General features: G+C 46.2%; 1 protein-coding gene across 1 annotated transcript; it reads right to left on the minus strand.

Moving 5' to 3' along the window:
* Positions 1-3,656: 3,656 nt before the first annotated feature.
* LOC123374028 (cytochrome P450 2H2-like) lies at positions 3,657-24,857 on the minus strand. Its single transcript, XM_045023426.1, has 9 exons — positions 24,581-24,857; positions 22,831-22,993; positions 12,658-12,807; positions 10,477-10,637; positions 9,390-9,566; positions 8,591-8,732; positions 7,212-7,399; positions 4,756-4,897; positions 3,657-4,130 (listed from the first exon to the last, which is right to left on the minus strand). The coding sequence occupies exons 1-9, from the start codon at positions 24,758-24,760 to the stop codon at positions 3,952-3,954; spliced, it is 1,482 nt and encodes a 493-aa protein (XP_044879361.1). The 5' UTR covers positions 24,761-24,857; the 3' UTR covers positions 3,657-3,951.
* Positions 24,858-25,285: the final 428 nt, after the last annotated feature.

Genomic DNA, 25,285 nt, shown 5'->3' on the forward strand with positions numbered 1-25,285 from the left:
ACTTATGAGGAAAGACTGAAAAAATTGGGTTTGTTTAGCCTGGAGAAGAGAAGACTAAGGGGGGACATGATAATAGTTTTCAAGTACATAAAAGGTTGTTACAAGGAGGAGGGAGAAAAATTGTTCTCTTTAACCTCTGAGGATAGGACATGAAGCAATGGGGTCTCTGCAAAGGTAAGTTGCTCAGGTTTTGGCTTCAGCCCCAGATGGCAGGACTTCAGATTTCTGCCGTGGGTCCCAGCGAGTCTAACACTGGCCCTGCTTGGTGGCCACCCTGAAGCCTGCTCATGGCCCCCTAGGGAGCCACGGACCTCTGTTTGAGAACCACTAACCTATCAGAAAATAGCATGTGCATACAGAGATAGATAGAGAGATGTTTTTTATTTAGAGGGTTATATTTAGCTAAGTATAGTTAGTAGTAAGTTATAGTATGTGTGTATTCAAATCTTTTTTTTTTTAGTATATATATTCTTCATATATTTAATGTGTAAGCAGGGTCTGAATGAATTCTTCCCTGACAGCGAGCTGGAAGGGGGAGAGACTTCAGGAGCAAACTGTATTTACATGACCGTATCTACTCTGCTCAGATATTCAGTAGATAGAGTGGCATTGCTCAAAGTAATCAACTTTGGCTGGCGTTGGTTTACAAATTACTTTAGTACTGAATGCAATGGAAGTGAAATGCTGTTACAAATGTTGTTATTGTATGAATAAAGGGGAGCAGAATTGTGCTTAACCTGTGCCAAATGAGTAGGTCACCCTCAGCTGAAAGAACCTCGTTAAGCCAGGGGTTCAAGTAAAAGGGTGGGGATAGGTGCCCCAGCCAGCAAAAGTGGACTCTCCCCAAAGGTCTGTGGTCTAGGTTTAACCTGTTTCTCCCCATTGTTCAAAGACAGAGCTAAATAGGCTTCATTTAGGAGCCACTTTGTTATTTTAAAAGCAGCAAAGAGTCTTGTGGCATCTTATAGACTAACAGACATATTGGAGCATGAGCTTTCGTGGGTGAATACCCACTTCGTCAGATGCATGTTATTTTAAATGCTCAGTTAGAGCTGAAATCAGCTGCGGTAGGACTATGTGTCTGCCCAGCCTGCTAAGAGCTAAAAATCATGAACAGACTGACTTGCAAAGGTCACAGCCAAGAAGAAAGTGACTGACAGGTCAGTGGGAGCAGCAGGCAGCCAGCAGGACCCTGGCCAGTGGAGTGACAAGCTGGCAGCCAGGGCAAACACTCAGATGGTGGAGCAAGCAAGGTGGCTTCTTCCCTGGGTGGGAGGTGAACTCACAGAGATGTACCTCTGAACCGTGGGTCCTCACTGACCAAGGACAACCCACTGTGAGTGGGGTCTGGTGAGGGAGCAGAAATGGGTACAGTAAAGGAACTTTTGGTTGTAGGATTCAAGAACATGAGGCAGAAGGCACTGCTCCACACACTCTGGGGTGAGTGTCCTGCTCACAGTTTTATGTTTATGAATCCTGCTTGTGGCACTTTCCCTAATTAATGTTGGGTGACTTTCATTAAAAGTTTCTTTTCTACACCCAGACTCTGTGCTTATGAGTAGGGAAGTATTGCCTCTCAGAGGCACCCAGGAATGATGTGTAATTTTTCTAGGTTACTGGGTGGCGACTCGAACCAAATTTTGTGTTGTATTGTTGAAAAGGAACCCCTAGATATTGAACTTGGCCCTGGTTACTGCTGGCTCCACCTGGCAGAAGGATTAAAACATTATTCTAAGTAGGTGGAATCCAGTTCTCTTAGTTCCGGTTTAAATAGAATCCCTGTTATATTATACCACCTCTGTAATGGGCCATTGCTAAATCTTGGTCAGTGGTTTGGGGATAGGGTGCCTCTTGGATGTATTTCAAACTATAACAAGAAACCTACTCAGAGGTCAGTTTACACAAGGCGGGGGTGTCGGTGTCAGCACCCCCTGTTTTATGGCAGGTGAACAAAGTGGTTGCCCTGGGCACCAATTTATGGGGGTGGCAGCACCATACCTCTGTGCTGCTAGCTGGTTTTTTTCCCCCTACCACAGCTGCTCTGAGTAGGGTTACCAGACATCCTGATTTCATCGGGACTGTCCCGATATTAGTCCCATCTTCCCATACCCTCTGTGTGTAATGTAAGTAGGGTTCTTTCCTTGTGTTAATCCTGTGAAAAGGGGTCCACTTTATGAATCATCTCCCTCCAAAGTGATCTGTTCAGTGCCATATCCTCTATTACACCACATGCTAACATGCCTTCCTTTAGGACATCCCATGACTTCTTCTTGGGTCAGCTTCCTCTCTTTTCCCTTCAATCTTGATCTCTTGGACTCTCTTACCCACATAGTTGTCAGGACCAACCCATCTTAGCCTGAACGCTCTCATTTTTTCATTCATAGATGTTACTTTGAGCATGTTTAACATACACATTCCTCGGGTGGTCTTTCTCACTTAGACCACTCATCCAGCTCAACATTTACATTTTTCTGGACTGGATCATTTGCTCATGTTTTGTCTTTGTTGCCCAACACTCACTGCTGTACAGTAAAAGTCGACGAAGCAGTTTTATAGACCTTCTCTTTTAATCTTACTGGTATCTTCCAATTGCACATGATGCCCCTTCTCTCTCTCCATTTGAGTGCCATTTGAATTCTATATGTCGTAAAACTGGGTTAAATAGTGACATTAAATAAATACTAGCAGCTGAAAGTCTGTGCTGCCACACAGGTATAATTCCTAATGTCAAGTGTGCAAAAAAGCCAAAAAAGTCTGAGAACTTAAAAACTGCACTGTATCAGGCTGCACATCCAAATGATGACTGAAAGTAGAGATACTCTAATCATCAAGAGCTCTCAGCCATGCTTGTAGCTGTTTCCTTCACTTCACACTGACTCTACAGACATTCTCGGCTTGGATGTGATGTTTGGGGTTATTGTGTATGCTGGTTGTGTTGCTGTGTTGATTTGTGTGTGGTTGTGTTGTGTTGGGAGAGCTGTGTGGATTTGCACAGGGGGCATCTGGGCCTACGGGTGTGGCAGCTGGTCCAAGTAATCCACCCTCTATGCAGTCTTCCTCATACAACCAATGAATTTGTTGCATGCGAGTTAGCTGTAGAATAAAGGTGGCAACTGGTTGAGTTTCCCTGGACATCACAATGGTCTAGGACTCTTGGCAGGGCCTAAATACATGCCTTAATGTACCTGTGGGAGTAATTCATCAATTCAAAATGGCTGAGAACTTAAAAACTGGATAGTAACAAACTACAAAACCTAATGATTATTCCACTGGGTGATATTCTGAACAAAAGGAGCTCAACCATGCTTGTAGTCACTTCCCTCCCTTCCCACTGACTCAGCAGACATTTTAGGTTTCAGAGTGATACACAGAATGACATTCTTGGGATCTTATTTTATAGAAAAAATCTGTATGAAGAGTAAAAGATTAATCCTACTGAATTTATCTGAACCTGCCTGGGTAAAGTGGGGAGTGGGAATGCCAGTTCAGTCCCCTGCCACAGAAACTCTCCCCACCAAAGCAGAAGGTCATTGTCACAATTCACTATCATTGGCTGAACAGACCTAAAATGCTGGACATTGTTACTAGCTCCTTGTGAACAGAGCAGCCTTTACAGCTGTCAAGGAAGCTTTCAGGTTTGTCAACTACACCAGAAATGAACTGAAAACAAACCCAGTTTATGTTGAGAATAGATTCACACTTGAGCCCATTTGAGAACACTGCAGGATTATTGTACATGCCATACAGTTATTTAACTGTACAGTTAAATAACTGATACAGTTATTTTATGGTGTAACACTTAATTTTGTTAAATCCTATTTACTTAAAAAGTTGACTAATTTGTCTGCATTTCATGACAATTAGTTAATTTCTGTCACTGTATTAAGGAGTTCAAGATCACAGACAATCAAATTAATCACCTCAGGAAATGGAAGTGACTTTTCAAGGTATTTACCGAGGAATAACAATCAGCTGGTAGGACATTGGGGCATTTGGGGTTAAAGTCATTGGAGTTATATCAATATCCTTGTGGTCAATAAGAGGCTTCAAGGTAAAGTTCTGCAAAATCGTTGTCAGTAGCAAAAATAGCTGCATCCGAGCCAGAGCCTCTCCCACGCAACTCCGTTTCCCTGCAATGAAAAAGGAATATTGAAGAGATGCTGGAGATCTTTCTTTGCAGCATTTTACATGCTGTTTCTATGGATGGAGGATAATGGAAGTCACTCCGAGTTCAGGATGGTAGGAAAGCATTTGAGGCTTAAGAAGACATTCAAAATTTTTTTAAGGTTTTAGTTCCATATCTAAAGTGGTCTTTTTAAATCCAGTTTGGGGAAAGAGTTGGGAATATGTGGGTTTTGAGGAATAGCTTATGCACTTCCCAAGTTAGCTAAGAAGTGTTAAGGGGGAAGTAATGTGGTGGCTACTGAGTAACAAGTAAGGAGGTGCAGGCAGGATCATGAATAGGTGGATGAAGGAATAATTGATCATAGATTCATTTACACCAGACAGACACCAGAAAAGCATGAAGCTGCCAAGCAGAGCAAAGAGAGGAGTATGTGGAGTGCATCCGAAAAGTCACTTCAGACAACTAGTAGGAAGTAACACGGTTTAAAGACTGATAGATGTTTTACTAGCGTGAGAGACTCTGCTTCATGGACCACCTGAAAACCTTCTGCAGACCGTGTGAGCCAGCAGAATCATCGAGGCAAAGCTAGAAGACAGTCTGGGATCTGAAATAAACATGGATAACTTTACCTATAGAAAAAGGCATGAAGAAGTCACTCTTCTTGAAGGCACCATTTTCATCCAAGAAATGCCCTGGGTTAAATTGCTCTGGGTTTGGAAATTCCTTGCTGTCATATAGGACTGACTGCAGTACAGGGAATATAGTGGTGCCCTAAATTAGTAAACATATAAACAGAATTAAAGTGGATACTATCCAAAGCAGAGAAACCTTCAAAATTCAGAGCTGGACAGTGGGACCCATCTTGATTTTTCTTTATTTCCTTGCAGTTCCTGAACTTCATGTTTTCAACCAGAAGTAGAAATATTAAAATTCCATGAGCAGAGCAAATCCCACTGAAGTACCATCCACAGGGAAATCCTGAAATCTCTTCAGAGAGGTTGTTCTTATCTGATCACTATCCTGAACTCAACATCTAATAGTTTGGGGAGAGTTTGGCTAAGATCCAGAAGTTTCACTTGCACCTCTGAGCTGATGCTCTGAAGCATTTGAGGTTTCCTGGTCAAGATACTGTATTCATCACACCAACAGTTTCCCCATAATTCATAATTAAGCTAAAAGCCCCATGCAATTTTACAGTGAAACTCAGTCAGCAGCCCCTGAGTATGGTGAGTTCTGGTACATTTTAAGAGCTCAACAGGTGCAGAGTTTGGTGGAGATTAGAACTGGGTAAAATTTATCCACCAGAAATGCAGTTTCAGATGATCCCAAACTATTTTCAAATTTGACCCAATTAGTTTTATCTGAGAAAAAGTTATTCACTTCAGAAAACACATATGAGCTGGGGTGTGTGTCTCCTTATTACTTCTAGGCCAGAGGCTAAGGTACTTGGCATGTGAGAGATGCAAATTGGAATCCCCAGTTTGGAGCAGCAATTTGAACTCAGATCTTCCTTGCATCCAAAATGAGAATTTTAACCTCTGAGCTCTCAGATATTCCAGGACAGGCTCCTTTCAATCTGTCCTTGTCATAACAGATAGTTAAGGGTTAACAAGCTCAGTAACCTGATGAATACCTGACCAGAGGACCAATCAGGGGACAAGATAATTTCAAATCTCTGTGTTCCTTGTTGGGTCTTTGTTCTCTTTTTGGATCTAAAAGAGGCCAGACATATTCTTCAAGTTCTCCAAGTTTCCTGAAGTATTTTCTTCTATTCAGTCTAGTGAGTATTAGAAAGGCGGACTAGTCTTATAATTTGATTTCTACATTTGCAATTGTGTGTTTGCTGAAGAAATATCTTTATTTCTGTTTGCTGTTACTTTGATTATTCTGAGAAAGGCGGGGGGGGGGGGGAGAGCCTCTCCAGGTTTATAAGTCAGACCCTGTGATATTTTTCCATCCTGGTATTACAGAGATAGTGTACTTCCTTTCTTTCTTTTTAATAAAATCTTTTCTTTTTAGAACTTGATTGATTTCTTCCCTTGTTTGGATTTTCAGGGGAAGCGGAGGGGGGGAAAAGTGAATCCCTCTTTGTTTGATTCAAGGAGTTTGAATCAAGGTATTTTTCCCAAGGAAGAGAAGGGGGATAGGAAATCCCTCGTTGTTTGATTCAAAGAATTTGAATCCAGGTATCTCTCCTAAGCACTAGGAGAGGGGAGGGGGGAAATGGGTTGTTTCCCTTTGTGTTGAGATTCAAGTTTGAATCTGTGTTCCCCAGGGAGAGTTTTGGGGGAACAGGGAGTGTGTCAGACACTTAAAACTTGACTGGTGGCAGCAAGAACCAGATCTAAACTAGGATTTTAGTTTAGAGGAGTCCATGCAGGTCCCCATCTTGTGAACGCTAAAGTTCAAAGTGGGGAATGAAACCTATGACAGTCCTTATGAAGCTGTTCCACTTTTTATTAATATTTAAATATCCACTGAGCCAGCGAGGATGACTCTATAGCCTGGTGAGAAAGACACTAATCTGGGAGGCAGGAGCTGTGGATTCAAATCCCTTCTCTGAATCACGCAGAGGGAAGACTTCTATCCATATTTCTTACCTCCCAGGTTTTTGGCCTAATGAAAATACAAAGTGGAACAGCTTGACCAGGAGGACTTGAGAACAGAATAACCTAAATGCTGGTGATTAGGGCACTCAGCTGGGAGGGGGAAGAACTGCGCTTGAGTCCCTGCTTCACTGAATATTTAAATATTGATACAAAACAGAATAGCTTCAGCAAGAGAGATTGAGGACTCACCCCAGCATAGTCTATAGCCTGGTGCTTAGGCTATTCACTGGGGAAATCTGAGTTCAAGTCCCGGCTCCAGAGTGGAGGTACAAATCCCTAACCTGCAGACTATGAAAGTCTGTTCAGCTTCATACAGGGGCTTGGAATGTTTCAATATAATTGGTACATTCCTGGCAATTATTTAAAACTCCCACCACACAAAAACTGGACAAACTATTTCTATTGTGAACAACTCAAAATTAAAAAGAGAAACAAACAGAAGAACTGGCCCTTTCACAGAAAAACCGAGAACTGACCTTGGGGATAATGTATTCTCTGAAACAAGTGTCTCTAGTCACAGCACGTGGGATACCAAGAGGGGCAAGAGAGATGAATCTCTGTGTCTCATGGACCACAGCATCTGTGTAGGGCATCTGGCTTCGGTCTGCCATACAGGGTCTTCGGCTTCGGCCGATCACACGGTCAATCTCTTCATGAACCTTCTCTGTCATCAAATTAATGAGATTTAACAACAAGGCTAAAAACAGAATTCCCATAGATTTTCCCCAAAGTCTGTCGCTTTGCCCGCAAAACAAGTCTTAGCAGATGGACATTGGGAATATAACAAAACAGGTGATATTTTGTGTTACAGAAACTACTGTACTTCGCAGCTATGACAAAGGGCCAACAATGTAATTACAGGGCAGTGATATTGTTCGTACCTGCTTCTGTTACTAACTAGAGCACAATGTAAAATTATCACCAATGCATCTAAATATCTACCAAGCAAGAGAGTCCCAAAGCATCTCCCCACTTCCCCGTCCCCTGGCCATTTGCTAATATGAAGTTGGAATTAGCACTGTATACAGCTGTGTTTTTAGCACTGGCACTGCTTTGATTTAAGCCCTTACGCAATCCTGTCCTCTACAGGCCATTAACTCCAAAGGCAAAACAACTTTGCCTTCATTCAGGGGGAAGGGGCCCATTTGACAGCCCTGGAATCTGAAAGCATCTGTTACCCACAGAACAGACACAGCCTGGTCAGTGGCAGGGCAGGCTTCTCTTTTACAAACACTGCAAACAAACACCCACGGCTGGCCATGTCAGCTGACTCAGGCTCACAGGACTCAGGCTACGGGGCTGTTTAGAGGTTAGGGCTCAGGCTGGAGCCGAGGGTCCCAGAGCCCGGGCCCCAGTCCAAGCCAAAACATCTACACAGCAGTTAAACAGTCCCGTAGCCCAAGCCCTATGAGCCAGACACTGCTGACCCGGGCCACCCACGCATGTTTAATTGTAGTGTAGACATACACATGTACTTCCCTTATCAGAGAACCTGAACACTGATCCGGATTTGAGAGAAGAATTCAATCACAACAGCCCCATTCAGCCTTTGGATCCTCTCCTCAGATGGCCAATATGGGGACAAGTAATGCCCACTGTACTGGTGCTTTTTGGATGAGAACTTCAGCCTGCAGGGAACTGGAGTAAGAAAGTCCCCCAACACATCTTCAACTCACTTGACATGAACCAAAGAACATCCACCACATGGCAGTCATGCAGGTCACTGCCAACCCAGGCCAGATGTGATCTGGTGATTTAACGGGGGAGGCTCTGCTTACATTTACTGATCTATAGAGCCAGGCACTCCTCACATCTCCCCAAGACTTAACATTTTGTGTGTGCGTGTCACCATTACCTTCGATTTCTGGGTATTTCATAAGAAGCTTGAGTCCATGTTTCAGGGTGTCACTAGTTGTCCCTGTTCCAGCAAAGAATAAGTCTAATGTTCTTCTTAACAAGCTCTCAGTGGTAAATTCTGACTGGCTGTTATGTTGCTCCTGCAAAAAGGTTTGGTACAGATGGTTGATAATTGATTGTAAAAGCATCAGATCTATTGTCACAGGCCAAAGAAGTCTCATTTTCTACCAAAAATGTGATCCACCTGGCATCGTTATACAAATCCTACAGAAATGGGCCAAAGTACTGGAGATTACAGCAGCATTATCGCAGTGCTTTGGGCCATTTCTGTTCACTAGGGCTTTGGCTACACTTACACTTCAAAGCGCTGCCGTGGCAGCGCTGCCGCGGCAGCGCTTTGAAGTGCTAAGTGTAGTCAAAGCGCCAGCGCTGGGAGAAAGCTCTCCCAGCGCTGTCTGTACTCCACCTCCCTGTGGGGAATAACATACAGCGCTGGGAGCCGCGCTCCCAGCGCTGGGGCTTTGACCACACTGGCGCTTTGCGGCGCCACAATTTGCAGCGCTGGAGAGGGTGTGTTTTCACACCCTGCTGCAGCGCTGCAAATTTGTAAGTGTAGCCAAGCCCTAAAGATGGTTTTACATGAATGAGGTGAATATTATATATTATTTTATAATTTCCTTGTCTCCCTTTAGGGGCTCATGAAAAGCCACGTACTCTGTTGTTCCTTTACAAATAAATAGCACTGATATGTGTAACCCACTCCCCAGTAAAGGGGAAGGGCTGCGGCTATCACCTACCTGTTTTACTTTGATGAGGAAAGCATCGATGAAGTCTCGAGGGAAGCTGAGCTCCAGGGACTCTCTGTGCATCTCCACTCTCTCCAGAATAAACTTTCTGAACTCCTCAAAGTGTTTAAAGATTCTCTGGTGAGGCCCAGGGATGTAATGCATGAGAGTCGGGAAAAAATTGTACAGCTGTAAAGATTGAAAGAAAAACACATCTTGGTTTTCCTGGGCAGAGAAGCTTGCTTCATAATATTTACTCAAATGACTTAACTACAGCAGCACAGACTCTTCTGTGACACCTTATTTTCTAAATGGATTCTGAAGAACTTTGAAAACTTTACCAACTCCCATTACCCAATGCGTATATATTCCACACAAAAACTTCAGGGACATTCAGTTACATTAGCTAAAAGACTCTATTATTTTCAAAATAAAACCATCCACAATAGACACATCCTGTTCTTGAAAAATCACACTGAAGTGCACTATCTTAACTCTGAACACAGATTTTCTCGGCAGGTGGTAGCACATTATAGATTTTCAAAGGGAAATTTACTTTAGTCATGCTGAGGTTGAATTTAAGAGACTCACATTCTCTGCCAATGTAACACCATTGATTTTGAATGAGTTATGCCAGCAGACAGTTTGGGCCTTCATTTGGTACATTTTAGTGAGGTTTTCAGGAAGGGGGCATGGAGGTAAGTGGCTGTGAGTTGGAAGTGAAAAGGAGTTTATTTTGGAGGTGAGGAATATGATCACATTCACTATCATGTTGCTTATGTGATAAGGCATGTGACATGTGATTGGTGTGGATGTTAACATTTTAACTGGCAACTTCCTTGATTTTTACCGATAATGTTGATAGTGAATATCCTTAAGCAAATTTAATTCTGAGCTAATGACGTGTTTTGTGTGGGAATTTAAACAATACTTAGAAACAAGTTTGAGACTGGGTTTAATAGCAGCTGCAGCCTAACGAGGAGACAATTATGGGAATGTGAAATAATGCTTGTTTATGGAAAATTAATAGTTAAAGAAAGAAATTACTGTTCCCTCCCGCAATAGAAAGGAGAAGAATAGAATAAACCCCTGAACATACCTCTGTCCAGGGAGAGCGCTGGATCTTTCTACTTTCCATTATGAGATTTATTAAAGTCACAAATTTCTCATCTTCATAGTCAAACCGGTCCCCAAAGACAATGGAGCAGATGACATTGGAGACGGCATGGGTGAGGAAGAGGGTGGGGTCAAAGGGCCTTCCTGTAGCAAAACAAAACTATAAAGAGTCAGTTTGAATTCAGTGTCTTGACCCTCAGCATCAAAGTCACTGGCAGCACAGGGATGTTGTGGATCTCCAACCACAGGGACAGACTCACAGTAGGGCTGACAGCAATATTCCCTGGGGAGGGTGGGTTAGGGTTGCCCCAATCCCCCACTCTTACTTCTCAAATGCTAAATTAAACACTTGCCACTTTTTTTCTTGGCAATCAGTTTTCATTCTGTCAGCTCTGCTGCTCTCTGCCTGGCACACTCCGGTCTGACCAGGGGCCAACAGTGCCTCTCTGAGTGATACCTGCCTGTCTGACTTGGGGCCTATTTCACAGTAAGGATCCCAATGCTTTCACAACAGGATCCTGCTCAGAGGGCTCTGCAAGATGTTTCCTATATGTCTGCAAGAATGGCATCCATATAGTCCCCTATTTAGCAGATCCATCACACTTCCTCCCTCCATTTTTTATTTTTCATGTCTATTTCAGATGTATGCTGCTTGCAGTACAGAACAGTCCTTCCTATCTGTTACTCTAGCATACACACAATAAAGCCCCAATCTTGGGATCTGTACTCACTACTGGAATATAAATAGCAATAATTAGTGGGTCACTTATAAAGCATTGTCCATTTACATGGTGGTTTCCAATCATTCCTGTGGGAGCCCATCATTATAGAATGTACGTGCCAAATTTGTATCAGACGTGTAGCACAGATGAAAATGAGAATAAGCAACTCTAGGCATGGGTGTCTCATTAACGCAGCAGACTGAAGATAAATTGATCCACTCTTACCTGGTTCACTGTCTTAGCTTCTGCCAACTCTAGACAAACCTTTTCCATTTGCTCACTGGCCATAGATCAGTGAGTAGAAAACATGGGTGTGAGCAGAGTCAGGATGAGCTCTACCCTGACATCTGGTGGTGAATTATGGAAAAGAATTTCAGGGGCTGATCTTGTTTGCATAGGCACACCCACACCGCCTAGCACGAGTCCACAGCAGCCCAAAATGGTCACTTTGACAGCTGTGGGATCCCCAATTTCTCTGTTATTGGGGCAGGAGAAATAACGTGTTGTTACCCTGATTATGTGAATGAAGGACTCCTCCTCCTCCTTCTCTCTCCACTGTTGAAGAACAGATCTAATTTTGATTCCATTAGGAGCCCATCTAGAGGCTGCTGAGCTGAATTCACTTTGGGCCAATGGTGCACCAGCACTGGGGCTCCCCTACTACAAGCTGAAATCACTAAAAGAGCTAAACTTACTGAGCTGAGTGCTGTGTTAACTAGTGGGGGAGCCTGAAGCTCTATTGCTAAGCAGCTGGCAGAGCAGAGCAGTTTTCAGCACGGTTTGAGCACCACGCAGAACAGAGAGCGGAGCTGAGCAGCTTGTGGGATGGTTGGAACGGCCCACGGAACAGTGAGCAGAGTGGAGCTGAGCGGTTTGTGGGACGGTTGGAGCGGTCCACAGAACAGCGAGAGGAGTAGTTTGTGGGGACGGCTGGAGGGTCTTTTGCTCCTGGTTTATGTTATGAATCCTGTTTGTGGTGTTTCCCCAATATGATGCCACATTGTTTCCCTCCTTTAGTAAAAGGATTTTGCTACACTCAGACTCTGTGCTTGCGAGCGGGGAAGTATTGCCTCCTAGAGGCACCCGGGGGGGTGGTATGTAATTGTCCCAGGTCACTGGGTGGGGGCTCCAGCTCGTTTTGTATTGCGTCATTGAAACAGAACCCCTGGATACTGAACCCGGCCCTTGTTGCTGCCAACTCAGAGGGGCAGAAGGGTTACATGGGGAACAATAGCCAGAAAAGGTCATCTTTAGACCTTTGCCTACAAACTTTTATATTATATTAACACAATTAGTTATATGTGCAGCTAAAGGTTTTAGTTAGATGTTTGAACCAATATCATTATCTGAGCCACTGCTCAATATTTAATATCATGTAAAGCAGAAAGACTTTAACTGACTCTTCAATTCTAATTTCCAACAGACATAAAGTTGATCCTCACCGTGAGTGTTTTTGAGCCTTTCCACCAGGAAATGGGCTTCCTCCAGGATTCGCTCTTCAGAGCTCTTTTTCCCCATCCCAAAATCCCTCAAGGTGGTGAGGGTAAATTGGCGTAGCTGCTTCCACGGCTTCCCACTGCCCATAGAAACACCTGAAAAAGGGAAGAGAAGGGGAAAAAAAGGAGGAAGGGGCCAGACTTTCAAACCCACCCAAACATTGTTTATTCAAAGTTTCATAGAAACATAAGATTGGAAAGGACCTTCTAGGTCACTGAGTCCAGTCCCCTGCTATAGCAGTCAACCCTGTCATATAATCCTGTTCATAAACTTTTAAGTTTATGACCTTGAACTCAAATTTTATTTGTATCTGTGTTCTGCTTGGGAGACTGTTACACTGTCATCACTCCGTACTTTATCTGTTTGATATGTTTATTTACCACAATATCCTACATATTAAACTCATTGCAGTTTCAGAGCAATTCTGAGGAAGAAAAATAATTCAATTCATTACTGTAATGAGGTGCAGCTGGGATCCTCTAGCTTCTGCTCCTGCTGCGCCCACAAACCATCCAGAGACCTCTGCCTTGGTGTAATCACGGGTGCTCTTTATTTACAGTTTACTTTCCCACCACCTTGTAGCTACAAATAGCTTCAGTCTTGCAGCCAGCAGCGATGAGTTCCCCCTCCCTCTATTCTCTGGCTCCTCCCCTTCTATTCTCCCTTTGGCTTCCTTCCTGCCAGCCTTTATGTAGCCCCTAGCTAACGAGGCCAGCCAGGCCTGGGCTTACTCAGCCAGTTCCAATTCCCCTTTCTTCACTGGAGTGGATATGACAGAGGCCTGGCTCAGAGTTTCTTAGCCAGCACCCTGCCACAATTAACATGTCCAATACCTGTAGTTTGTTCTCTAACAGAGCTTGGCCCATCACAGCAATGAGAATTCTTCCAGACACAGTAATTAGAGCAAAGTATATGTACTGGCACAAACTAAAAATTAGAAGTAAACTGGGAAACACATTAGTTTGCCAAATTGTAACCATTTGGGCTAAATTTTTCCTGTCTGTGTGCCTCAGGTTGAACGTTTTTTGAATATTTCAGCCAAAGTGTTCATTTCCACAAACAAGGTTAGGAAAAAATATGTTGTTCTGCCCATGTTAAAAAATGCTGGGACCTTTTCTTTGAGAAACTCTAACACTCCCATTTGTCAGAGCTGGGATTTGAAATTTGGCTGGGGCTGGCTTGTGTGTCAATGTGTGATTTTGCCATCCCCATGAAAATCTACCCAAATGTCACTAAGTTATAAGCCCTTGAAAAATCACATTTCACACATTGTCAGTAGAGACTTAGGGTATGTCTACACTATGAAATTAGTGTAACCCCCAAGGAGATGACAGATTCTTGGGACTCTGTCTGCTGACAGCTCAGGGAGAGGCACTGTCCCTAGTAGGGAGAGTCTGCCCGGCAACCAATAGGGAGTGACAGGCCCTCCCAGGGAGAAGCCATTTTGTAGTGAGTCTGGGGCCAGCCAGGGGAAGGGCAGGACTGGCTGTGTGGGGAGCTGGTGAGTCCCAGGCCTGCAGGCAGGGTTCCCCCTGAGAACAGGCCTCTAGGGACCTGACAGCAGATCCATCAGCTAGGTTTTTCCTTCTTCACTGATGATTCCCAATTGGTAGCGTTTGCTGGGAAATTTCCCCAGCCAGGCTGGGTTCACCCTCCAGCTCCCTAGGGGAGCCCAGTCCCCACATGGTCAGCTCTGCTCTGGCTGCTAGTCCAGGGAAGCTGCCTGCAGAGTGTGTGACTGGAGGCTGGGCTAGGAGGCTACAGTTGGATGTTAGTGTAGATGTATAACCTACACCTTGAGCCCTGCACCCCTTTGGGGTGAGGGGAAATCCTGGGACCGCCGCCGCCTGATTCCTGACTGAGGAGGATCCCTGCCAGCAGACAGCAGCCCCTCTGCAGTGACTGAGAGATCCAGTGTCATCTTCGAACCTGAGGATCATTCAAGGAGTTCGTGAGTGCACCCTCCTTTAGTTAGTTAGTCAGGGAATTTGTTTTGGGGACTCCCTGAACTGTGTCCTCAAGCCAAGGAGTAAGGGTTTGAGGATTTTATAACCTGCTGCATTTTAGACCTCTTGAGGGATTTACCACCTCCTCCCTCTTGTGCATCTATTGGGCTGTACTGAACCCAGTCAGCCACACTGCTAAACCACCGCAGAGAAGAATTTTGTGGCTGTAGGTCATCAAGGGCCCCAGCAAAGTACGCGTACCAACCATAGGCGGCAGGTTTGTATAATTTTTGGTGGGGCCCAAAATGGTGGTGCCCCCCCGCTCCCACCCTGTAAGCCGATATAAAATGAAGCTACAATGCGTCAGTGCCACAAGATTACAAGGGTCAATTAAAAGTGGAAAGTCAGAAGCAGTACTTGCCTACTTCAATATACAGTATTATATTTTGTTGCACCTGTTGTGATGAAGTGGGAATGTTCTTAATATTTTCTCTGAATACTGTGTGGGTGCCTCAGTTTCCCCTGCAAGATGCCAAATGAAGGTGTTGGGGACAAAGAGATCAGGTGGCCTCCCTGTCCGGAAGAGAGACAGAGGCCAGAGGAGGGAGTGTCAGTTTGGAGCTGGCTGGGGAAATGGGGAGAGACCCAGAACTTGGTTCTGGGCTCCCCACCCCCCAAGATGGACCTGACAGAGGGGTTCTGTCTTCTGTACCAACAAGCTCTGTTTAAACTGTGTTCCCGTCATCTAATAAACCTTCTGTTTTACTGTCTGGCTGAGAGTCACATCTGACTGCGGAGTTGGGGTGCAGGGACCTCTGGTTGCCCCAGGACCAGCCTGGGCAGACTCGCTGTGGAAAGTGCATGATGTGGAAGGGCATGCTGAATGCTCCGAGGTCAGACCCAGGAAGGTGTAAGCTTCTTGCCCTGGAGACAGTATGCTCCAAGAGAGGAGGCTCCCCCAGAGTCCTGACTGGCTTTGTATGGAGTTGTTCCAAAGCATCACAGCATCCCCTTCCACACCGTGCACTTCCCAGAAGTCCGCACAGGCACTGACACTCCCTCCTCCGGCCTTTGTCTCTTTTCCAGGCATTAGGAGGCCACCCGATCTCTCTGTTCTCCAACACCTTCAGTTGGCACCTTGCAGGGGAAACTGATTTGGGAGAAATGAAGTAAAAGCTGCCCAAACCGAGCTTGAGCACTCCTGAATTTTGAGGTGTTCAAATCTGGAAGGCAGGTGCTGGGGGTGGGAGAGGGCTGTGGTCTCCATGGGGGAGCATGGCAGCAACTGTCTGGAGCTGCACGGAGCCAGACACGCCGGTCTGAGTGGCACAGTAAGCGGTTTGGGGGTTGGAGAAGAGGTAGGGGATTCCGGGAGGCAGTCAAGGGACAAGGAGCAGGGGGGGTTGGATGGGGCAGAGGTTTGGAGGGGCAGTCAGGGGATAGGCAGCAATTGGATAGGCATGGGAGTCCAGGAGGTTTATCAGGGGACAGATAGGAGGGTCCTGGGAGGAAGTTGGGTGGGGTCTCAGGAGGGGGCAGTTGGGGACAAGGAGAAGGGAGGCTTAGATAGGGGCTGAGGTCCCAAGGGGCAGTTAGGGGCAGGGGTCTCAGGAGGGGGTAATCGGGGGACAAGGACCAGTGGTGCTTAGATAGGGGGTGGGGGTCCTGGGGGGCAGTTGGGGCAGGGGTCTGGGGAGGGGGCAATCAGTGGCCAGGGGCTGGGATTCAAAGGGCTCTGGGCTGCCTGAAACCGCGGGGAGCCCAGAGCCTTTTAAATCCCAGCCGCGGCCGGGAGTCAGATGGCTCTGGGCTGCCCGCTGCGGCGGGGAGCCCAGAGCCCTTTAAATCCCAGCCGCGGCCGGGAATCAGAGGGCTCTGGGCTGCCCGCTGCGGCGGGGAGCCCAGAGCCCTTTAAATCCCAGCCGCGGCCGGGAATCAGAGGGCTCTGGGCTGCCCGCTGCGGCGGGGAGCCCAGAGCCTTTTAAATCCCAGCCGCGGCCGGGAATCAGAGGGCTCTGGGCTGCCTGCAACCGCGGGGAGCCCAGAGCCCTTTAAATCCCAGCCGCGGCTAGGAATCAGAGGGCTCTGGGCTGCCCGCTGCGGCGGGGAGCCCAGAGCCTTTTAAATCCCAGCCGCGGCCGGGAATCAGAGGGCTCTGGGCTGCCTGCAACCGCGGGGAGCCCAGAGCCCTTTAAATCTCAGCTGCGGCTGGGATTTAAAAGGCTCTGGGCTCCCCGCGGTTGCAGGCAGCCCAGAGCCCTCTGACTCCCGGCCGCGGCTGGGATTTAAAAGGCTCTGGGCTCCCAGCGGCTGCCGGCAGCCCAGAGCAGGGGAGAAACCTAGCTCCAAATATTGTTGGAGCAGAGCCCCTGACTGTGAATATTCCTGGGGCTAAAGCCCCAGGAGCCCATATAAGTTGGCGCCCATGGTACCAACGGGACACTAATTTTACATTTTCTACATCAAGTCACGGGTATTTTCAGTGTGGGCACCGGTGACCCTAAAAATGGTGTTTCACCCTGTTATGTTGTATTTGTCTCCTGTTTAATATAATTATTGTGTTGAATATATTTTTATGTGTTGTGTTATTTCTTGGAAGTCTCCTATTATCTGGCAAGTAAGTGGGGATTACTCTGTAGTCAGAATTTTCCGCTCAAGCTGCCCTGGTGACCCTGACAGGAAGGAGTGAGGGGGGTGGAGGCACCGCCAAATAATTTCATAGAAAAAAAAGAAATATACACCCTGAGTGGGTGGCAGACAGTGGATGGACAGGTCTGGGTTCTTTTGGATCCCACCACCCACTCAGCAGGGTGTATCTTCTTTCTTTTTTTTTCATCTTGGGCGGAAAATTCTGACTACAGAGTAATCCCCACTTACTTGCCAGATAGTAGGAGACTTCCAAGAAATAACACAAATATATAAAAATATATTCAACACAATAATTATATTAAACAGGAGATCAATACAACATAACAGGGGGTTGCACCAGTCTGTCCTTGATGCAAACTTGCCTGTTTTGTTGATTTTAATTCCCTGTAAGCCAACCACCCTCCCCACTTCGAAATAAAGCAACTATTGCAGGGGTCGGCAACCTACGGCACGCGTGCCAAAGGTGGCATGCGAGCCGATTTTTGACAGCACGCGGGGCGGGCTGAGCTGCTCAGCCTGCCGCCACTCTGGGGTTCCTGCTGCTGGCCCCTTGGCAGCTGGGGTCCCACTCAGCACCCGCTGCTGGCCTCGGGGAAGGAACCCCAGGCTGGCAGTGGGCTGAGACCCCAGCTGGCATGAGCCAGTGGTGGAAACCCCAGAGTGACGGCGGGCTGAGCTGCTCATCTTGCTGCCACTCTGGAGTTCCCGCTGCTGGCTCCTTGCCAGCTGGAGTCCCGCCGCCGATCCCACTCAGCGCCCGCTGCTGGCCTGGGGGAAGAAACTCTAGGCTGGCAGTGGGCTGAGACCCCAGCTGGCAGGAGCCGGCAGCTGAAACCCCAGAGGGGGGCTGGCAGAGACACTCAGCCCACCCCTGAAACCCCAGAGCTGGGCGGACTGACCCGCTCAGCCTGCTGCCACTCTGGGGTTCTGTCTGCTGGCCCCTTACCAGCTGGGGTCCCTGCCGCAGCCCCACTCACCTTGCTTCCAGCACAGGCCCCCTGCCAAACAGGGTCCAGGCTTCCAGCCCTGCTCAGCCCTGCTCAGCCCTACCAGCCACCAGCTCCACTCACCTCAGCTGTTGATCTGGGGTTCCAGCCGCTGACCTCCTGCCAGCTGTTTATCAACTTCTAACTCAGAAGCCTGTGTGCAGCTTAAAGTATCTAAATATGTGCCACCAGACATTGGAAAACTCAGCAAGGGGAAGGATCACACTAAACTAATAAGATCTACTTTTTAATTTAATTTTAAATAAAGCTTCTGAAACATTTTGAAAACCTTGTTTACTTTACATATAACAGTAGTTTTGTTATATATTATAGACTTATAGAGAGACCTTCTAAAAATGTTAAAATGTATTACCGGCTTGCAAAGCCTTAAATTAGAGTGTATACATGAAGGCTTGGCACACCACTGCTGAAAGGTTGCCGACCCCTGAACTATTGTTTTGAAACCATGCATTCTTTCTTTATTAATTAAAAATAACTGAGATAATGGAAAAGGTAGCCACAGGTGGTTTGGGGTACATTTCAGTCACCTCCTTTTTCCCCCTCTCCCACCATGAAAGCATCGGCAGACAATCCTTTCATGCCCTTTTTCCTGGATTGCCGTGCATGTGCCATAGCTCTGCAAGTGGGAGTCTGTACAGATCACCGCTGCAGTTATGAGCATTGTAAATAAACACCTCACATTTGCCCTTGGAGATTTTAGCATATATATTGGCATTGCGTCTTTTGGAACAGAGTTCTGATAGCAATGATTCATCTCCCCATACAGCGATCAGATGAGCTCGCCACGCTGGGTCAAACAGGAAATGAAATTAAAAAGTTCCCGGGGCTTTTCCTGTGTACCTGATTAGTGCATCTGAGTTGAAAGTGCTGTCCTGAGCGGTCACGATGGTGCACTCTGGGATAGCTCACGGAGGCCAATATTGTCGAATTGCATCAACACTACCCTGAATTCGACACGGCGATGTCAATTTCAGCACTAATCCCCTCATCGGGGAGGAGTACAGAAATCAATTTTAAGAGCCCTTTAAATCGAAAAAAAGGGCTTAGTCGTGTGGACGGGTGCAGGGTTAAATCAATCTAACGCTGCTAAATTTGACCTAAATTTGTAGTGTAGACCAGGGCTTAGTGTTTAGCGGCTAAAATCTCCAAAGATACTGTCATCACTGTGTTGGTGTCACAAGACCTAAGTAAACCAAAGTTGTGACTACAGGCCTGAGTGAACCAGAGGTCTTCCATGCTGTGAACTTTAACCAGCCTAAGCTGCTAAGAGACAGCAAGCAAAATGTGTAACTGTCAGCAATTTCAGCTTGCAGATGCAGGGGAGGGAGGGGGAGAGAAGGGGAGAAAAGTCTACATGCATCTGTTCTGTGAAGGCCAGAGATAAGCTTGTGAATGAGAACTTTTTCTAACACGCTGAAATGTAATGCCTAATGTAGCTGCTGTTGGGAAGAAAGGGGTAAGGGGGAAAACCGAACAAAAGGCTTACACAAACAAGGGGGGTATAAATGCTGGGATCCCGCCTGCGTGCGGGTGTGCAGGATTTGAGAATGCTTTTCTCCCTGGCACCATATTTGGGCTCAAATAAACCTGGTTTTGCTTCTCCACCCTGGTGTGATAATTAGTGCGACGCACACCGGGCAACGAACCTGCTGTTGCTCCGCCTCGGGCTCTTTGAGCCGGCAACAGTTTTGGCGTCCCTGGGTGGGCTCGAGGCAAAATTGTGCCTTGCCCGGATTCCTCCAATGGCCGGTGGACGATGGTCACAGCCGACGCCCAGCGCGCACCGGTGCCTTTACCGGGGGCCTCGGCAGAGACGCGTCAGGCTGACCTTGGAGGACACAACGGTGCAACGCACTCAGATAGTGGAGAAGCAGCTGCGGGCGACGGTGAGGAACCAGCCCTGTGGATAAGGTAGGAACAGTCCAGTGGTGTGGACTTTTGCCTGAGGCTGGGGACGCCCAGCCGTTGTAATTCCCACTAGACAAGAGAGTGTTCTATAGTGGGTCAAGGGCAAGCCCGTGGTATGGGGCAGGGACAGAGTATAGGCAGGGCACGGTGTACACCCTTAGAATGCATTCTGACGAATTGGAAAGTGTTTGAATCAAATCCATTGACTAAAAGTAAACTGAAAAGATTTTATACAGTAGACTGGCCTCAGTATCAGTTAGAGGACCAGGAAAGGTGACCACCAGAAGGATCACTTAATTACAACATGATCCTTCAATTACTTCTGTTTTGTCAGCGAATGGGTAGCTTCTGAAGCTGTTTGTATGTAGAGCTCTTGTAAAAAAATCCCTCATCATATGCCCCAGAGCTGCACTGGGAGGAGAACTGTCCGTGGGAATGTCTGTCTCTGCTGGGCTCATGCCATTTGAATTTATTGACTGTGCAGCAAGATAAGATGCATCGTGGTAATAGGAAACAATGGCCTTGGTGTGTGTGTGTGTGTATACCTGTGTGAGTGTTCGTTACTGGAAGACGCCCAGACTGCCCTGTGAAGCGATTGCTAATGATCAGGAGTAGTCTAACGCAAGCCCGGTAACTAGTGGATCTTTAGGAGATCTGACCCACGGTGGGCTGACTCAGCCTGGCATCGTCCGGCGAGGAAGCTGCCTGGGTCTAGGAATGTGTGAACCCATCTTCCCTCCCCCCCTTCCTTTCCGTGTGGGCTACTGACAGTCTGATCATCTCACTGGATGCAATCAGAGTACGCGGTGCCGTGTCTCCCAGAGACTAGCCGACGCTCTTTGCTGAAGGGAGGTGTGGGAGAGTCAGTCATCCTCGTTAATCTCTCCTGTGTGAGTGTCCTGTAGGGAGAGATCCTTAGTTTATAAGCCGCTAGCGCGGACAGGGCACCCTCTCTGTGTATGTAAGTAAAAAATGGGTAAGGGACAGTCTAAAAATTCTACCTCACCCCCTAAGGGTACCCCAGCATAGTACATGTACGTACATTATGGTCCTAAAACCTGCAGGTATTTAAAAAATTGGAATCTTCACATGCGTGAAAATCCATCTAAACAGTGCCCATTAAAAAGTATCTTCAATCTAAATAAAATCATATATCTCAAAGGAGCTTTTAATCACAAAAAAAAGCCTCTGACACAGTGTGAGCAATTTGTCTAGGAACGGGTTAATTTGAAATTCAGCTTGTCCCAAAAATAAAAAGTTGCTTTATGTTCAAGGTCAAGAACCATTTCAGGTTATTCTGCAAGGGATGGTGTGAATAGATGTACATTCCATAGTATCTATATCTACGTTACTGAGTTGGGGTGTTTGTGACAGGGCTAAATGTATTAATAAACAATATTTGTAAATATAAAAGAGTTCCTATTGTGTGAGTGTTGCAACTGTGCACATCAGGGTTCCCGACTGTATAATAAGTTTTATAATTCTGGGCCTGATCTTGCGGGCAAGAACCTGGCAACCCTCAAAATGATAACTGGGAATTCTGAAGTAATCTATATAATTAATACATAATCTAAAACTCAGGCAACAAAGTGAAACAATAACAAAAATAATCCTCCACCCCTCCTGGGACGTACCTAGTCTAATGAGGACAGGCAGTGGCATAGCTACAATGGCACAAGTGGTGCAGTTGCCAATGCCCAGAAGTTTATGGGGGCTCAATCAGATGGAGCAGTGCTCCAGCACATCACCTGGAACATGGGGTCGGATGGAGGAGCAGCTGGGCCAGCTCTGAGTGGCACTGCGACTGGGCATTCAGGTTTGGACTGGCTGCCCTTTGTCATGACAGAGGAGTAGCCAGCCGAAATCTAAGGGGTGATGCAACCCTGTGCACCAAGTCACAACCGCACTCATCACTCCAGTTGGACTCAGGCCACATAAGTGTGGAGTGGGAGATGGGCACCACTGGGCAGCCAGAATTGGGAGGAGCAGCCCTAGCCTGGGATGGCAGTAGAGCGCTGAACTGCGGGGGCACTGGTGAGTGGCCTGGAAGGTCTCAAGGGCAGTAGGTGAAGGGCTGGAGGGCCAGTTGTTGAGGTGTTATAGGGCGAGTGGGGAGCAATAGTGAGCTGCAGGGTGAGGGATTGAGGGCAAGTGGGGTCAGTTGTGAGAGGTGTGGGGGGAAAATAGGGGATTTGGAGGGTGATGAGGTGAGTTGTAGGCTGGGATGTTGCCGGGGAGGGAGGAAGATTGTGGGCTATGGCCTGTGATTGGAAAAAGGGGCCTCCTAATCTATTCTTGGACCAGGGCCCTCTGGGGCCATGTTACACCACTGAGCAGGGGAAGAAGGGGGTTGGCATCTCCAGCTCTGGTCTCCTGGCTTTATTCCGGCCCTTCTGTTGTGTGATGGCCTAGTCACTGCCTCTCACTCACCTGTAGTGAGATGTTATGACCCATTCATGTCAGGGAGCTAGTGGAGTAACAGGGAATGGAACCAATCTTTGCTACTGTTCTAAATGAAACTCCAGCTGCTTCCCCTTTTGTCATCTCAGTTGTGCTTCCCACATACAGAGAATATCAGCGCTATATGCTGATGTTACTGGAAATTTACCTTTTTTGTCGGGCAACCTTTCAAATACTGGCATACGTCCTCTGTCACTGAACTCGTCCCCTTGATCAATCAGTGCTTCCTTCACAGCCTCCTGTCCATACAGCACCACAACCCGCTCTGAGCCCAAATATATTGTGAAAATCGGGCCGTACTTTTCACTGAGCTGTCAAAGTTAACACACAAAACCAGCACATTTTAACATAAATCCACTTAATTAAGAATAAGAATGTGAGCAGATCAAATTACAAATTAATGAAAGAGCTCATATGTGGCTAAGATAATACTACTCAGAGTTTACTATTCTGACTTGGGAATTGCCTGACTTATGCTTCAGTTTCTAATCTTGATGTTTTGTTAACACTGTGTTTTTCCTAGAGGGAAAGAGTGAGTGTGAAAGAAGGATCATTCTATCTGTGTTATATAATTTTCTCATCCTGCTAGCAGTTGGAATTAATGCAGGTCCTTTCATTTGTGAGCTCTAGCAATTTGCATTATTTAAGTAATGACGATTCAGTTCTACTCTGAAAAATGACTGTGTACAAATGACACTTCTAACACCACAGAACTCCTGCCTTCATTGATTCATAGTAACATCTGCTGACTTTATAATGACAAGACAGTTTTTCCTTATTCCTGTCAGCCCTGCAGAGGCAGAGAGAGAGTGGAGTGAGGGTCTGTTTCCCCTTTTACATTACCAATAGACTTACTGCCTAATTTCCAATCCATTACACCTATGCAAATCAACCACAATGGGGTTACATACCTGTAACTCTTTATGGTAGGATTTGATGAGAATGAGGGTGAACAGATGTAACTGGGGGCAGAGTTTCTCCTGTTTTACTTTTATTATTTGCGATGGTGAGCCAGAAGGAAAGAAACCAACTTGGCTGTGGATTGCCATTCGCATGTGAGATGATGGTATTTGAGATGATAATTATAGTGAAACAATAGCATGGAGCAGAACAAAGCCATTTTTTCAAAGCTGACCTGCAGTTGACACCCCTTGTGAAGCAGGCAAATATCATTACAGCAATTTTACAGATGGGGAAATTGAGGCAGAGAGCACTTAGGTGACTTACTTGGATGCACCCATGAGTTACATCTGCACTTGGGGCTACGGGTTTGATTCCCAACTTGAGCAGACCTACACATGCCAGCTCTCATTGAGCTAGCCCACTAAGAACTGTAGCATAGCCCAGTAGCAGAGAGAGTGGCATGGCTAGCTGCCCCGAGTACATACCCAAGGGGTACAAGTGGGTTTATGCTTAGAGTGGCTAGCCCATGCTTCCGCAGCTATTACTATTTTTAGCACACTAGCTTGACAGCATAAGTCTGTCCATGTGAGCTGGGAATCAGACCCCAAGCTCCAAGTGTAGCCGGAGCCAGAGTCTGTTGCAGAGGTAGGAATAAAAACCAGGTCTGACTGCCCTTTCTCGACAGAACCCACTAGACCACTCCCCCCACAGTGTGATTGTCTGTACAACTTGCTGTGAAGCTGGGCAGGTATATTCTGGATTACCTGTGACTTAGACACCTATATTAAAAGGCATAAGTTAACATGAACAGTTTATATCTAGCATTCAAGATTGATTATTTTTGTGGGGGGAAATTAAGACGGAACTATGAGGAGTTGAGTGACATGGGATTGGCACTGTATAAACGCCAGACATTTCATGGAGTTCTGCTTGAGCTAGGCTCTGCTTAACCTCCACCTACAACCAAACAATAGATGAGAAACAAATACTTTTACCTCACGCACTGATTGGGGCAAGTTCTTCATATTCAGCTGCAGTGCATTTCCTATGATGGGAAAAGCAACAGGGCCAGGTGGCAGCTTCCCACTTCCAGACATCTTTTTCCATGCTGAAAGGAAAAGAAGGCAAGAGATGCACACTGCCAGGAAAATAGTAGTTGCTCCCAGAGGCTCCATTACAGAATGTAGCAATTATTCTGGGTTCTAGCAGGGAGTTTACTGGTATTTCAGAATCCACATTTTATATATTGTGTGGTGGAACAGAGCATGCAAGCCAATAGCCTCTCAGTTCCGCTTGGTAAACTAGATTAGTCATTGTCCAGCAAAAGAGACCTGATATCAAACTAGGAATGAGCTCCTTTGAACTCTTATTTGTATATCATGTGTGTTTGCCCGTCCAGCCTTTGTTCCCCGTGTATTTGTCCAGAAAGGATAAAAGTTAATCGTAAAGTGAATCTCTCTAAAGCTGTCCAGACTTCCATGGACTTCTCCAGTTTTGATAAATATTGCATGGAGGCATGCTGTTAGCTGAAATATTACATACTTAAATGGACAAAAAACTTGGTTAACACATAGTTAAGGCTGTCCCAAAGTATATTGTTGTAGGCTATGTAATATGTAGCATGTATATTTTAGATGTCGGAACGTATGAAAAGATACCAACTTGTCTGGCAAGTAAAGAGAACAGCCAGGTGAAAAGCT

This window comes from Mauremys mutica, chromosome 7, assembly GCF_020497125.1.
Source record: "Mauremys mutica isolate MM-2020 ecotype Southern chromosome 7, ASM2049712v1, whole genome shotgun sequence".
NCBI lineage: Eukaryota > Metazoa > Chordata > Testudines > Geoemydidae > Mauremys > Mauremys mutica.

What these genes read in the sequence shown, in the direction of transcription:
- LOC123374028 (XM_045023426.1), bottom strand. Translation starts at nt 24,760, where the DNA reads ATGGAGCCTCTGGGAGCAACTACTATTTTCCTGGCAGTGTGCATCTCT. An exon ending in TGCCCCAATCAGTGCGTGAG is followed by an intron (nt 22,994 to 24,580) that starts GTAAAAGTATTT and finishes TAACTTTGACAG; the next exon opens with CTCAGTGAAAAGTACGGCCC. An exon ending in CTTCATGCCTTTTTCTATAG is followed by an intron (nt 4,131 to 4,755) that starts GTAAAGTTATCC and finishes TTTTCATTGCAG; the next exon opens with GGAAACGGAGTTGCGTGGGA.